Source organism: Fragaria vesca, linkage group LG4 (genome assembly GCF_000184155.1).
Source record: "Fragaria vesca subsp. vesca linkage group LG4, FraVesHawaii_1.0, whole genome shotgun sequence".
Classification (NCBI taxonomy): domain Eukaryota; kingdom Viridiplantae; phylum Streptophyta; class Magnoliopsida; order Rosales; family Rosaceae; genus Fragaria; species Fragaria vesca.
In genome coordinates, this window is record NC_020494.1 from 18,286,051 (window position 1) to 18,301,748 (window position 15,698).

The following is a 15,698-nucleotide window of genomic DNA, read 5'->3' on the forward strand; positions in this document are numbered from 1 at the left end:
AAGCTGAGCTCTGTTACATTTTACCAAAAGTGGAAGATAACCCTCCAAGAAGTTGATGTTCAAATTCACATAACGCTCCAACAGAAATTTTTTACTGAGCTTGATCATCAGAGACATCCAGAGTAAACCAACAATCATAATAATCCAGTGACATTGTCTTAAACCAATCAGGTACCTGCAGCACGTGAACAGCAGGTAGCCAATCAGCTGATACTGTGCTAATGTTCACCTTTGCCAGACCAAGGAAGAGAGACCAAGACCCAATTCAAATCTGCCAGTCAGTTGCAGCAGTCTTCTCCAGCCTTTGCAGATTAGTATATGGTAGTGTAGGACTTGGTCAAGTAATATAGGATAAACTGTCGGCATCAGGTTGCATGGACTTCTGTAATTGTTTACTCTGAATCTTGAGGCCTCCAATTGATATCAGTTTCTTATTCAGAAAACTTGTGAATTTGGGAAGCTTTCACCACTGATACAGTGTATATGGAAGTTGGAACATATCCATCATTTGAGGACTTCAAACTTCAAAGCTGTACTCTCTGAGCTTCATGCCTGTAATATGAGCATGACATTGGAATTTAAACTACCACATTTTATGAATTCATGATGAGACGTGGGCAGCATCTCACACTAATCGGATTTCTCCAGACATAGTAAACAGAACAAGGAGAAACAAAATGAAAAGTAGAAGTCAAGCCACTGTTATGCTACTGCATGAACAAGGGTATAACTTTTCTGCATTAATGGGTTACAATTCACACAAAAGATTCATCTACAAAGAATACAGTCTCTCCCATTAAGGGGTGGGCTATAACTATAAAAATCCCTATTCTCAAATAACGGTTTACAACACACACTGTGAGGTTCTGTTTTCTAAAACAAATTGACACGACAATTTTAACTGAACAAAGCAAGCCTCAGTGCCTGTTGTTCAGAGCCTGATGCTCCATGACTACACAACTTGATATCTCAATGTGAATGTAGAATCAAATGCATATTGCACATGATGTTCTTAAAGAATCCCTGAGGAAATACTGGAAGTGGCATTAATCTTCAGCGAGTACTCAGGTATGTAAGTACGACCTGTTATGCCAGAAAATATTACCCTCCGTCAGAAGAAGATATCTATAGTTACGTTCCACACGTAGATATTGTTACGCAGTCAGAGAGATGACCTGTAATTTCATAGTAGAAAGAGGGGGATAACTACCTTTTTCCTTGACATCAATTTGTAGAGTGTCCAGCGTAATTATGCCATCCGTTAACGGAAGTAGCTCAAGCTTGATGGTGGCCGTAGATTGGGAAGGAACACATCTAATATGACCATAGAAAACTATAAGTATTGGAATAACCATGAACATAAAAAGCAAAATGGACAGGGTTGAAGTATTACCCTAGTGGAACTCTACTCTGAAGCCACAAATGGGTACAACCCAAACCAGTACTAGGAACAACATCAGATACTGGAGAAGCTTGTTCTTTAAAAGAAGCTTGTTTCTGAGTTCCCAATAGAGAGGGTGCTGAGTTCAGCCTCTGCATTATAGAACTACGTCTCTCGGCAGTTGTTCTTCCTGTAAACCCAGGAAAACCAACAAATGGACTCATCGGAGAAGAAGGTGAAGAATTCAAGGATACGACTGAAGGAGGCAAAGTAAATGAAGCCGGGGCAAGAACCGTCAGAGTTAGATCTTCAGTTGTTAAGTTTGACGCCTGAAGAGTTAAGACCTGACCAATTGAAAAGTTTAGATGAAACCTACTTCACAAACATATATATATAAAAAATGACAGCTCCCACACAACATATGATGCAAGCTACTCAGTATATGAAACCTGGACAGGAAGCTGGGAGACTCCTGCATTTGGTGCACTAGATTGTCCAGACATTTCAGACGCAACAGATATCATAAGATCCCTTGAAATACGCGGTCGCCAACTTGTTGGCTTTTTAAAGAACAATCTCGACTCTGCAGACATAAAAGAATTATGATCAGAAACGACATACCCAGATTCTCTATATATGGTAAACTAAAAGGAGTATAATTACCTGTGTAGTTGCACCGACAGGATACCATAATTGCATACTGGTCAGCAGTTGAAGCAGCCCTTTTTCCTTCAGCAGTCTTCAATGCTAGAAGTGAACTCGATGCTGCATTTCCAGCCTGTGCTAGTGATTGTTGAGTGCTTCTATCACCACCAGTCTTGAAATTCTTCCACAAGGTTGTTGCTGGTTTAAGAATAAACGAATGCTCTTCACCTCTCCTGCGATAAGAAATTCTAGTGAGATCAAGAAAAAAAAAAAAAAAGCTTAAGATTCCAAAACTACACAAACAAACAAAAGATGTCCTAAATACAGACTTCCTTGATAGTAGTGAACATCACTTTTACAATGTTTACAATAGTAACCTCCATAGCTACTGGTTAGCTACCCTTCTCTAGTCTTAATCCTGAAATCTACACTGACAGGTTTCAATGGAGTATGTTACGTATTTTCCGGACTTTTCTTTATTCATGCAAGTGATATTTCAAGGTCCAAAGACATGACCCTACTTTATATTTTTTGAAAAAAAAGAAAAGAAGAATAAATAGCAAGAAAAATAGAACTAAAAGTAAGAAACAAAATTGCTGTGTTACTGTATGACAAATGAATTCTTAATTAGGGAACACATAACAATGACCTGAGTGCTAGATTTGGTAAACTATGGTCACTTCCTGCTTCCACACATACAATTGGTAGTAACACGGACTGTCCACCTTTTGACGCCTCCTCAGAGACAATTGTTATAGCATCTACATACACCACAATATCTGGTGCATGTTCTGGAGATACATTCTGCAAATCATATTGATAACTTTAGTAGGAACATGAGATTAAGGTTTAAAAAAACCATTCTAATATGAGTGATTAGTGATTCTGAAACTAATATAATAACACATATTTAACAAAAAAAAAATAGATCTGGTAATGTCATTATTCACACCTTTATCTGGACACAGAGAAGATCATCTGTATTGCAGTCCGCAGCAAAAGAATGAATTTCTACAGGTTGTATAATTTCAAGTTTTCTCCTCCATCTTCTTCCTGGTGTATATATGCCCTCCAATCCACAACGAACAGAAAACCTTTCACGCTCCAATGACACACCTCGAAAAGATAAAAGCCCCTCGTAACCAGTTCTTTTATTCTTTACATGCTTCAGGGATGAAAATTGATCCCAGTCTTCAAGATCAAAGCTTGGCTTAGAATTGGCGGCTTTAATAGGTGCAGGCGGTGGTGTAGTATTTTGTGGTATGGATGACATGGAGTAACTTCTAAAATGGGAGAAAATCTGAGAACCAGTGGGCTTTTGAGGTGCATTCCCAACTCCTGAATTGGAAGTTAGAGGAGGAGATAAAGGACGAGCTGGAGACGGATGTACATTATCCAAAGGAAGCAGCCACTTTAACAACTCTCCACATGGGTCTGGATTTGCATAAACCAAGTTCGCCTGAGTCTCTGGAGACAAACTTCTCTCATGGTACTTCTCAAACTGAAGAATCTCAATAACAGGGTCATTCAAAAAATCTACACCAACATTCACCTGTAAAAGAACCTGCACCCTTCCAAACAAGAAAATAAAATGAGAACAAATGATAGCCATGCATGCAAGAGGAGCAACAGAGTTCAAAAACTGGAAGGTATATAGAAAAATAAAACAAATAACCTAGAAGTTTCACTACACATACCACTATGTCTCCATTAGAAAGAGAGCAACACTTGACATTATTTCTTGCTACACCACCAGAGACGTTCGGATCAAAATTTCCTTTATCAACAATGGCATTGAGTTGAGACAATGCACGTTTATGGGTTCCATTTTCCGTGGCCTCTGGACCATCCATCTCAGAAGATTCTGAAGACTTCTTAGAAGAACCCTTTTTTGACCAAAGGGACTCATCCGACTCGGCAATCCTAACAAAAAAATGAGACCTCTCAAATCTTTGCAATAATATTTCAGTTTGTCTTTTGTGATCCTCCATTCGAAGAAGGGATTCACTTGCAGAAACATCCTTTTGTGGATCAGCCATCTCGTTCAACAGGGTTTCACCATTTTGATCTGTACCTTGACTATCAGGACTACTTTCTCCTTTTGTTGACACTGCATCATTTTCATCATCAGCCTTCCCATTTTGCTTTGTCGGGCTTTGTTTTAAGCCATTTTTACTCATAGCTGCAGCTAACTTAAAGGGAGTAATAATTTCTGTATCCTGCTTACATGCTGACAGCAATGCAAGGATATGAACTTGTTCACCTGGAAAACAAAAATTCAGAAAATATTAGCAACTAGTATATTCTCTCATGTTTTTGGAAATATATGTCACGAATGAAAGAGAGATGAGATTCAGGAAAAAGCTACCAGGAAAAACAAAGGAGCGGTCCATAGAGCGTAATGATTGTATATCCGGTGCATCATTCCAATTATCGGGAAGTTCTTCTAAAACAATAAAACGAGCCTTAGAAATACAAGACAATATCATAAGGAATGTAAGTACCCACTCAACCGTGTGTTTTCGAATATTAGAACTCACTTTATGTGCATCCATAAGTGTACACGTAGACCAAATGTCAATGTATACAAAGTCAGTGTAATGGAATCACTTACTGTATGGAATCGCAATCCATCCTTCCTTGTCTGAAACATCATGATGCTTTGCTATGGAAGATGAGTCGTTCTTTGCACCACCGCCATGTTCAACTCCGGGTTCATTTTCTCCAACCTGATCAGCAATGGCAGAATACTGTGGATATGTATCTTCAGCAATTAGACCCTCCAACGTCGGTCCTGCTGGTTTTGGGGGAAGCTGTGCCTGTGGAGGTGGTTCATATACAGCCGGCTGCTCTACCGGTACACGTGGAACATGTGGACTAGATCGCGTAAATAAATTCATCGTCCCACCGAAAGAAAATGCTCCTGCAAATCACTGACATTGTCACTCAACTGCATTAAGGATCACTCTGAACCAAGAAAATGTGTGTTTCTAGCTAAAAAAAAACCCGCATCACCGGCGTTCTAATCAAATCTATATATGATCTATATGACCGAAAAGGTGAAAACTAACAGTAAAAACTAACAGCTGCTACATTTTTCGACACGAAAATTCTCCATTACTTTTTCAACAACACAACAATCTCAGTAGGTAGCTTACTCATCACACTAAACTAACTAATAAGAATCTAATGCAATGTGCATCATCACCGTTTACTATGAACTCCGAAAACAAAGTTGATCAAACAGCTAAAGCACTACGAATCTCACACTCTTGCATAAGCAACCAAAATAATCAAAACAATTATCACAATCAAAATTCGAAACTGGATTTCGTTCTATGGATTTAACATTGATTTTGAAATCCAGGAATTGGATACTGAATTAACTGAATTGGTTTGAGCTGATCGGCGGAAGAAATGGACTTACCCTAGATCCGGACCTGTTTCGACCTCAGAGGCGATCCCGAGTCGGAGCTGAAAGCCCTAATTCGCCGACTGAGATTCGAAGGCGGTGGACGGTTAGAAGTGGGAAGGGACCTGTTGCATATATTGTTTTTGCATATTTACCATATTTACCAAAACAAACGTAAAATGTTGGAGAGATATGGGCCGGCAGTTGATATGAGCTTGCTTGTAGGTTGTGATCAACTTCTAATCCACTTCGGCTATGTTACTGAGATAGTAATACGCCTATTTAATCAATATTCGGACCATGCGCTACGAGAATATCCCAGCAAAGTTAAAATACTAATCTTCGTCCGATGTGCACGAATCCAATTGTTCTCAAACCTGTTAGCGCAAACTAATGGTAGGTATAGACACGAAACATTCATGTTAAACTACTCGACCAATCTTACCGCACCATAATGTCATAGTCAAAGTCTGTAAAATCGAGATTATCGGTGATATATCGCTAAAATTTTCGTTTTTATCACCACGTAATATATCTTTTACAATCCAAATAATTCTCGTCATAATATTTTGGAAATATTCGAATTCTCGGTAATATTTTATAGCTATCGATATTTTCTGATATTTCCGTCAAAATTTTTATTTTTTCAATCATTGAAATTTTAGTCATTGGCCATAGTACTTGAGATTTTATCGGTCCAAAAATCATTAGGACGTCCTTTGGGCTAATGGGGTGATACTAACCTTGGGGCCAATTCTCACATGGGTTGCTACATACGTTGGAATCTGAATGTTGGACCTTTGCTGTGTTTTGGGTTTGGCTTTGTTTAAGGTGAGCTTAGAGGCCTGTGTCATATTACAGAGGGCGCCAAAAAGTGGCGGGACAACACAGGATGACGAGGATTGGATAAGTATCAGCGTCGTCGGTTCGCATCGACAAATTTGGAAGCCTCGAGAAGCAAAGCAACATGAATAATGATGTCAGATTGACTCTCCACGTGTAAATCTCCTGTTGAACGTGATCTTCGTCACTATGTTGGAGGTCCACTTGATCATATAGGTTTTGTGTACGTCGGATGAGGACAACCTCAGCCTAATGCAACCATCAACAACAATGACTATGGAAGGATCCCATTTCATACTACACCCAACTTCCTTATCTCTTAATAGAAAAAGATCCATTTGTTTTGTTTGATTTGTTTACCCAATTTAGAACGGAAAAACTCTCTAGGATTATGACTGTCAATCAAAGAGATGTTAATCCTCATTTTACAGTTCACATTCTAATTTTTATATTTTTTTACTTAAAGTTTAAAATGACAAAACACATTACCTAAAGACAAATTTAAAGTTACTAAAAGAGAAAATAAATAATGTGGATTGTAAAATAAGAGATGCAAATTCCAATTTCTTATTAATTTTGTACTTGTATGAGTTTGAAAAGTAACCATAGAACGAACCAAAACAAACCAAAATGAGTTGAGATGATGTGTCTAATTCTTATAAGTAAAATGAAGCGGATACGCATGTCAAAACACTCATGTTATGTTATGAATATGAATCATTTGCTGATTAAAAAAAATGTATAGAGTTATCTCTGCATAATCAGACACGTATTTACAACAACCTATTACGCGTAAAATCAGCTAGCTTGCTTGGCACACGGCATAAATACATATATAATGACTAGACCTGATCTAAAACTTGACAAGGTTTTATCTTGTCTTACTATTTGGCTAAAAGATAGGACAGACTTATGAATCGCATCCAACTCATTTCAACCAAGAAAACCAGCCTAAAATGTTATTAGCTGCCGCCAACTTAAATTCATTCAACTTTTACCAGAATTGGTAAACTTTTGTTTCCTATTCTGATCTCTGCACAGTGATCTGTGTGCCTCGTATTTACATTCCTCAATAACAAAGTAAAAAACAAAACCCCCAGGTTTGTGCGTCTCAAATCTCAATGCAAGTGGTCGACTTGTCAGTGCTAGATTCTTACTGTACTTCTCTCTATCGTTTTACCAAAAGTAAAAAAGCGATGAAATTTCCTTTCACCATGATGTGACCCCAAAATTACACAGAAATAGCAAAACCCAAAAATCTATATTATTTTTGTGACTCTGTGTGCTGCAGCTCTATGCATTATATTCAGTTTTCGCTTCTTTTCCCACAAATGAACCAAAAACGATTGATGGGTATTCCTCAGCCATTTTTGTTCATTCGAAACCACAGCAATTTGCTCAAGATATTTCCAAGTTTTCGATTGGTGGGTGTCTCAAATTCACTCTACTAAGCTCACTCTCCTCCAAAAGATGTAGCCTTTTTGACATAGTTTTCATCCAACTTTTTACACACATATATTACCTCCTCCAGTTTCTTCGTTTCATAAATTTCACACCAGTTTCTGAGAAATTTTGGCTTCTCTGATCACTTTTCTTACTGGGTTTCTTCAAAGTTTGATGCTTTACAGTTAAAGTTTGAAGCTTTACAGAGAAAGTTTGAAGCCTTTGGAAGGTTGAGGTGCCACATGGGATTGGGAGTGACGGTTTTAGAGAGGAGATGGAATCGGAGTTGGGTTTAATAGAGCAATCGATCAATAGTCGTTACTCGCTTTGGGTTCTAGAAGCTTTGAACGAGTTGCCGGAGAGTTTTACGGTGACTGATCCTTGTATTTCCGGCCAGCCCATCGTTTTTGCGAGCAAAGGGTTCCTGAAAATGATGGGGTATTCGAAAAGTGAGGTGATTGGGAAGAATGGGAGGATATTTCAAGGGCCAGGGACTTGTAGAAGGTCTGTAATGGAAATAAGGGAGGCTATTAGAGAAGAGAGAGGTGTTCAGATTAATTTGGTGAATTATAGGAGGGATGGGACACCCTTTTGGATGCTGTTTCATATGTGCCCTGTGTTTAGCAAAGAGGATGGGAGAGTGATTCATTTTGTGGGAGTTCAGGTTCCGATTTTGCAAAAACCGAGGAGGAGGAATGGGGTTGGTTTGGTGTATGAGGATGAGAGTAGGATGATTGAGAGTGTTTATGGGTCTTGTAGGAGAGAAGTGTGCTCGGATGCTATGGTGGATTTGGGGCGTGCTTTGTCTCTGGAGTGTGCGTTGGATGATGATGCTGATCATAGAGGTCTGGCATTGTTTAGTTTTGGCTCATTTAGTAGTTGGTTTCAATGAAATGAATGTAGTTGTTAGAATTTTTAGAAGTTACTTAGAATTACTTGTTAATGGTTTGTTTCAATGTGATTTGTGATGTTGATCTTTTATGTTGTCAGCAAGTTTTGGTTTGTGGTGTTGTTCATTTAGTGTGATGTATATACAGGAGTGCAGATTGAAGATACATGTGAGGCAAGTGAGTTAGAGAAGCGGAGAGCTGTGTCTGCCATGAATAACATCTTGTCTGTGCTAACATATTATAGCGAGTCAACAGGCAGACTGGTGTGTGGAAAGAGATGCAGCTTAACTGGGTTGGGCCTTTTCAGTTCATCCTTAAATATTTCTCTTGGTAGAATCAAACAAAGCTTTGTATTGTGAGTTGCAAATTCTCGTTATTTTACTTTAGAAAAAGATCTCTGCTTGCTGAAGATTGCTGATGGATATGTTGTGTTTGCTTCGGCATGACTTGCAGAACAGATCCGCACTTACCTGACATGCCTATAGTTTACGCAAGTGAGGCCTTCTTCAAATTGACAGGTAATACGGGATATGTTCTATTTGCAAACAACCCTTAAAAACCTTTCAAATACCATTTACTTTGCATATGCAATTACTCAGCTCAGTTGTTTTCCTGTTGTATAGGTTATGCCAGACACGAAGTCTTGGGACGCAATTGTAGATTTTTAAGCGGGGAGGATACAGATTCCTCTGCAATATATCGGGTATATCTCTTTAATATTGGTCTTCATGGTGTGCTTTTCATATTTTGATGGAATAGATTGGTCTTAAGTTTACCAAAACATTTGATCATTTCACCTGCATTTCTTCAGGTAAAGGAAAGCGTTCAGAATGAAAAAGCATGCACAGTACGTATCTTGAATTACAGGTTGCTACTTAACTACTATTCAATATCTTGCAAGTGAACTGACATCACTCATCTGATTTAACTTTGTTGTTGCTTCATTCTTAGGAAGGATAAGAGTTCATTTTGGAATCTTCTTCATATATCACCAATTCGTAATGCTACTGGCAAGGTATTTCATATGTTACGTTTTGATGCCTCTAGTGGAATCTTACTGTTAATTTTTGTCAATGAGATTTATGCTGTCAACTTGACATGCCTTTGGCAACAATCAGAACAAAGTAGGGCATAATATCCCCTTTTGAGTTCATTGACCTTTTGTCGACTTTGTTTCTTCTTCTAAGCAAGCAGGAAAAAGAATTTCATACAGTTGATGTTTATGGATAGTTTACCATACTAGTTGTGCTTTTTTGGTGGTTGTGCCATCCAGTTATATTGTAATGCTCGTTGTTACTGAAACTCTATCTTTCATACTATGGACACTTGGACAGCAAGAATTTATAGGATAGAATAGACATTTTCAACTGGGAGAGAACAGTTGGTGTTACCATGTTTGATATGCATTTGATGATGTTGTGCTTGCTTTATCTCTTATAAAATTGGTAGAATTCAGCAATTACTTGTTTACTGTTTTTGCTCATCATCCTCTGTTCTTTGTGATGACTTGAATGACGATATTGATGCATTTGATGTGGTGTCACAAATAGAATTTACTGATCATATATGCACAAGAATTCATGTTATGTGGATTGATTCAGTTTAGTGCAGCAAACATATCTCTGTTCTTTGTGATGACTTGAATGACGATATGAATGACCATCATTCTCTGTTCTTTGTGATGACTTGAATGACGATATTGATGCATTTGATGTGGTGTCACAAATAGAATTTACTGATCATATATGCACAAGAATTCATGTTTTGTGGATTGATTCAGTTTAGTGCACAAACATATCTCCGCACATTTATCCCCAAGTTTGATTACTTCACCACTCTCATAATCATATACAAGGCTCTGCCTTTTCTTCTTGCAAACTTGGACATTGGCCACTAGTTTGCTTGTTAATTCATTGGTAGTGGATTTTGTCAAAGCTATTACACTACCGATTTCTGTTACATAGTATGAAGAATATGACTCTTTGTGCGCGTACCCTGAAGTCTATAATTACCCATATTAATACTAGACTGGCACTGCTGAGTGCAACAGCATTTATTTTCTATTCACTGTATCTGATGATGAGGTACCAGAAAGAGCTTCTGATCATTTCTTCTGTCACAATCTTTGCCTTACCATGTTTATGGATGGATGTTCAGATTGCATACTTTGTGGGTGTTCAGATGGAAGAAGCGTGTAAGAACCAGGATGGGCATGGGCTAAGCCCTGAGATGAGGCAGCTGAGCGCCGTTGGAGCCGTCAGGATTGCAGTGAGAAGTTTATCAATGGGTGCCGGCACATCCAAGTCCTGAGATGATAAAGCTATACATTCTTGCATTTGCAATCTCACCTTGCAGTAGTTGAAAGTGCAGAAAGCAGAAATGTTTGTGTTCAGTGCTGCATGAAATCTTTGTTCACAAACATTGTTTATATATATGAAAGGGGTATTTTCTTGGTTTATTCCATCTCTGCTCATGAGGATTAGCCTCCATCTCCCATTGTTTAGTTCTTATCTTTTTAGTTTGGTGTACCTTAATCTGGAGTTGCTACTCTGATGTCTGATTCAGCTTTTAGCAATTGATAACACACCTTGGCAGCTATATATAGTAAGTCTCAACTCTAAGGTCACAACTGGATATGAGATGGTGTCCTTGTGTTCATGTGTTAGCTCATACAAGCAGACCAAACCTGCCAACTGGATCAAATTAGAATATCATTAGCTAATAGCTATCCAGCTGGCCATATTAACAATAAGCTGTAATTTGGAGTTTCGAATATGGCATATATATTGGGGGTTTAGGGAAAACCATGATTTAGAGAGGAAATATCAACTAAATTGTCAATTTTCGGTATATATCGATCTTGATAAATTGTATTGTTATTACCAAAATTATTTCAAATGTACCAATAATTTAAGATGGATTTCATGACATTGTCGGCATTTTAGTCCTTTTAATCAAACCACTCCATACCTATCATAATTTTGAATATCCATCAACGTCTCCCCAGTTCATATTCTCTAAATTCATACGCCGGTGTCGCTAAATAATAACTAGCTACTACGTACTAACACAATTAGGATGCTTAAAACTATACCCAATCGATCATGCATGTGTATATTCGATCATATATTAACACACTTGTTCACATTCCATTTACACTAATCATCACCTAATCTTATTAAATGCCGATACGCTTAGATGAGTGCTGAAACACCGACTCTTTGCTTTGATTAGCACAGCCCTTGAAATGGAAAATTCACTGTGTATGGAAGTAAATCGATACAGTACGTCAAACCCAACTCACGAAATATCAGCAGCATCATAATTTTTGATACATAGATGATAGATGTGATAAAGGGCTTGCAAAGTCCTACTATATTTCCATATATACATACTTCGTAGTAAATTACCCAACTGTTCATAAAAATAATTACCTTAAATTTACGCGGGTATTAAAGTGAGTAGATACATCTCACTGTCTTCAAATCATCAAATCCAACTCATGCATGCAAGAAGATGAAGAGCTACCGCAAAAAATTCAAATCACCCACGCAATTACCGTATCAGTGCACGCATATTCATGATTCATGTGCGTAGTTCTATATAATAACTCAAGATTATGTCTTCCAACTTCAGATCGAGTATCACAGCTAGCTAGCAATTCATCCATGGCTAAATTATCCTCCATTTCCTTCATTCTCTTCTCCCTTGTTCTCTTCGTCTCCTCCTCCTCTGTCAGTAATGAAACGGCGGATGAGACGTCCGCCGTTTCCGACCTAAGAGGAGGAGAGTGGGTGCTGCTTCAAAAGAGCATTGGAGTCTCGGCAATGCACATGCAGGTTCTCAACAACAACAGAGTCATCATCTTCGACCGTACCAACATCGGCCTCTCCAACCTCACGTTCCCCGACGACAAAAAATACTGCATCAACTACACCATCCACAGCAAACCCGAAATCATAACAGACTGCACCGCCCACTCTCTCTCCTACGACTTCGCCTCCAACACCTTCCGCCCCCTCACCCTCCGCTCCGACACGTGGTGCTCCTCCGGCTCCGTGGACCCCACCGGAACCCTAGTCCAGACCGGGGGCTTTGGCGGCTCTGGCGACCGCCGCGTCAGGACCTTCTCGCCGTGCGAGGACGACACGTGTGACTGGACGGAGCTTCAGCAGGAGAGCCTCAAGGAGAAGAGGTGGTACGCCACGTCGCAGATCCTCCCCGACGGACGCGTCGTCGTCGTCGGAGGTAGAGACGTTTTCAGCTACGAGTTCTTCCCCAAGAAAAAAGACGACGTGTCGTACCAGTTTAAATTCCTGGTGGAGACTTTTGACAAGAAGGAGGAGAGCAACCTCTACCCGTTTCTGCATGTCTTGCCGGACGGAAGCCTCTTCGTGTTTGCAAACAACCGCTCGGTTTTGCTCGACTACGACAACAACCGCGTCATGAAAGAGTTTCCGGTCATGCCCGGCCGCGTCGGGAGAAGCTACCCGCTCACCGGGTCGTCGGTGCTCCTCCCGCTGAAGCTAAACGGGTCAGTTCTACCCGACGCCGAGGTTTTGGTATGCGGCGGAGCAGAGCCTGGTGCGTTCACATTGGTAAACAAAAAGGATCCCAAAGAAAAAGTGTACAAGGGAGCCTCCGCCACCTGCGGACGGATCAGAGTGACGGACCCGGATCCGAAATGGGCCATGGAGAGTATGCCGATGCCACGTGTCATGCCGGACATGCTGTTGTTACCGACGGGTGACGTGATCATTATTAACGGCGCGAAGAATGGGACGGCGGGCTGGGAGAACGCGGTAAACCCGGTGCTGAACCCGGTTCTGTACAAGACCCACGAGCCCAAACCGGAAGCCCGGTTCGTTGTATTGAATGCCTCCACGGTTCCGAGAATGTATCACTCCTCGGCGGTGCTGTTGCCAGATGGCAGGATATTAGTGGGCGGGAGCAACCCTCACGAGAGGTACAACTTCAGACGGGAGTTCCCTACTGAGCTGAACTTGGAGGCTTATATTCCGCCGTACCTACACCCCGCCTTCACTTCTCTACGTCCTACGATCCAGGCCGTTGAATCAAGGACTAAGACTGTATCGTACGGTGGCGTTTTGAGGGTTAAGTTTCAGATTGATTTGCATGCAGAGGATTCTTCGAAGTTTTCGGTGGCGCTCGTAACGCCGTCGTTTACTACGCACTCGGTGGCTATGAATCAGAGGATGGTGGTTTTGGAGATTGTTAGGTTTAAGCATTTGTATAGTAGGTATAGAAAGCCGTCGGATAAGTATGAGTACATGATTGTTACTCGCGGCCCGCCGAAGAACACTGTGGCGCCGCCGGGGTACTATATGCTTTTCCTGGTTCATGCTGGAATTCCCAGCCAGGCTACGTGGGTGAAGGTGCAGTAGAATACTGCATCTGCTACATATTGTTGTTCTGCGCATTCATATTATTCCTTTCATTTATAAAATTCATGGATAAATGATCCAGTTCTTATGATTTTGTATCTTTGCCTTTTCAAACAGGTTCAGTATACACAAGATATATATGATAATTTGTTTTTATATTCATGATCGATCATCGTTTTGAGCCTCTCCAAGAAATACTGCAGACACCTTCGAATCTTCAATGCAGCTAATCACCAATTATGAGTGTTCTGCCTCGAATCTTTAATATATGTGCCAGTCGATCTTTCGCTATCATATGAAATATGAAGTACTAATGTAGATTAATTCATTTGTTATTAGATTTTAGAAGACAAATTTTGAGTAGATTTCTTATATGCACATGAAAGTTAAAGTTAACTCTTCTTAACTAAAACAAGACGAGTTCAGTCATGAAGAGTTATAGATTATACGCTGAGAATTCAAAAGAAGTTAAGTAGTCAGTCATCAGAAAATTAACCAACTTATCTGATTCATATACCAGCTAATTAAATTAGTTGTTAAGTAGTCATTCATCATAAAGTTTAGTCATCTGGAGAAGATCCCCATCAACAACTACCCAACATAAATAATAATTAAAACAACTGAGATTGTACATTAACTGACGCAAATAACTATTCATACTCCAGCAACTATGAAACACGCCTTGATCAATGGTTTATCATAATGGAAAACAGAGTGTTTTTTTTTCTTTTTTCGATAGATAATGGAAAACTGAGTGTGTTGAACATGATACTCATGTAGTCATGTAATGCTTTCTTCCAACGAAGGTTTGTGTTGATTTCCGTCAAAATAAAAGGTCTGTGTTCATCGTCCTCGTGTTTTTAGTATTTTCTTTTAATATTTTGGAAGGTGATTTAAAGTTAACACTCTATCGACTACGAAAACTATCACTAAAGTTACCAAGAACGTGCGTAACAACACAAGTGGTGAAGTATTTTCACATGGATTCGTTTCATCTCATAAGCTCGACCAAAATTTTTACAATATAGACATAACAATGTTAATAATCATGTAATATCAAGTACAAATTAAAAATACTATTGCTAGATGGTTAATTTCATATGTAGCGCTTATTCCTACACAAACTTATGTCATTTTGTCTTATTAAAGAAACAACTAAGACACTACAAATAGTCTAGACATAAAGTTACATTGTGTCGAACTTACCTCCTATGATTGATGAACGAAACACTCTATACGCCTCTAGACCAAATGATACTAGTACACAAACTTATGTCATTTTTGGTGTTAATAATTTAATTATCCATACACTTAATTTTATAACATAACCATATTCAAAAATTCAAAAATTCGACTTTGAGCTAGTGCATGTCAATCATATCGATCAATCAGAAATGTATTCATATTCTTCATTAATTAGTCCACAACGTAACTCGATATATTACCAACGTCGACCTAACACAATCAATTGAAATTGTACAACTTTACTTGATGACCCAAATAACCATCCATGCTCAGAAAATACATAACAACATTAAACTCGATCATAAAGATCAGTTCATTTTTCGCTTGACCTCTTCAATACTGATCCTAACTGGAACACATAAATATTTTATTTAATTTTGTATCTAATTTCCAATTCGAATCCTCAAGCAAGCAATTCCACATTTCCACCCGTT

At 39.2% G+C, this 15,698-nt stretch overlaps 3 protein-coding genes across 3 annotated transcripts; 2 read left to right on the forward strand and 1 right to left on the reverse strand.

The window, feature by feature from the left end:
* Positions 1-706: 706 nt before the first annotated feature.
* Positions 707-4,926, reverse strand: LOC101310896. The gene is made up of 10 exons (XM_004298401.1): positions 4,641-4,926; positions 4,395-4,472; positions 3,724-4,289; positions 2,979-3,590; positions 2,676-2,830; positions 2,045-2,259; positions 1,831-1,964; positions 1,394-1,725; positions 1,211-1,314; positions 707-1,083 (listed from the first exon to the last, which is right to left on the reverse strand). The coding sequence occupies exons 1-10, from the start codon at positions 4,924-4,926 to the stop codon at positions 1,013-1,015; spliced, it is 2,553 nt and encodes an 850-aa protein (XP_004298449.1). The 3' UTR covers positions 707-1,012.
* Positions 4,927-7,580: 2,654 nt separating this feature from the next.
* On the forward strand, positions 7,581-10,924 carry LOC101311188 (protein TWIN LOV 1-like). Its single transcript, XM_004298402.1, has 7 exons — positions 7,581-8,569; positions 8,762-8,969; positions 9,068-9,132; positions 9,238-9,317; positions 9,426-9,481; positions 9,566-9,629; positions 10,772-10,924. The coding sequence occupies exons 1-7, from the start codon at positions 7,999-8,001 to the stop codon at positions 10,922-10,924; spliced, it is 1,197 nt and encodes a 398-aa protein (XP_004298450.1). The 5' UTR covers positions 7,581-7,998.
* Positions 10,925-12,282: 1,358 nt separating this feature from the next.
* LOC101311475 (galactose oxidase-like) lies at positions 12,283-14,019 on the forward strand. The gene has a single exon (XM_004298403.1). It carries the CDS (start codon positions 12,283-12,285, stop codon positions 14,017-14,019), a length of 1,737 nt encoding a protein of 578 aa, XP_004298451.1.
* The last annotated feature ends 1,679 nt before the right edge of the window (positions 14,020-15,698 follow it).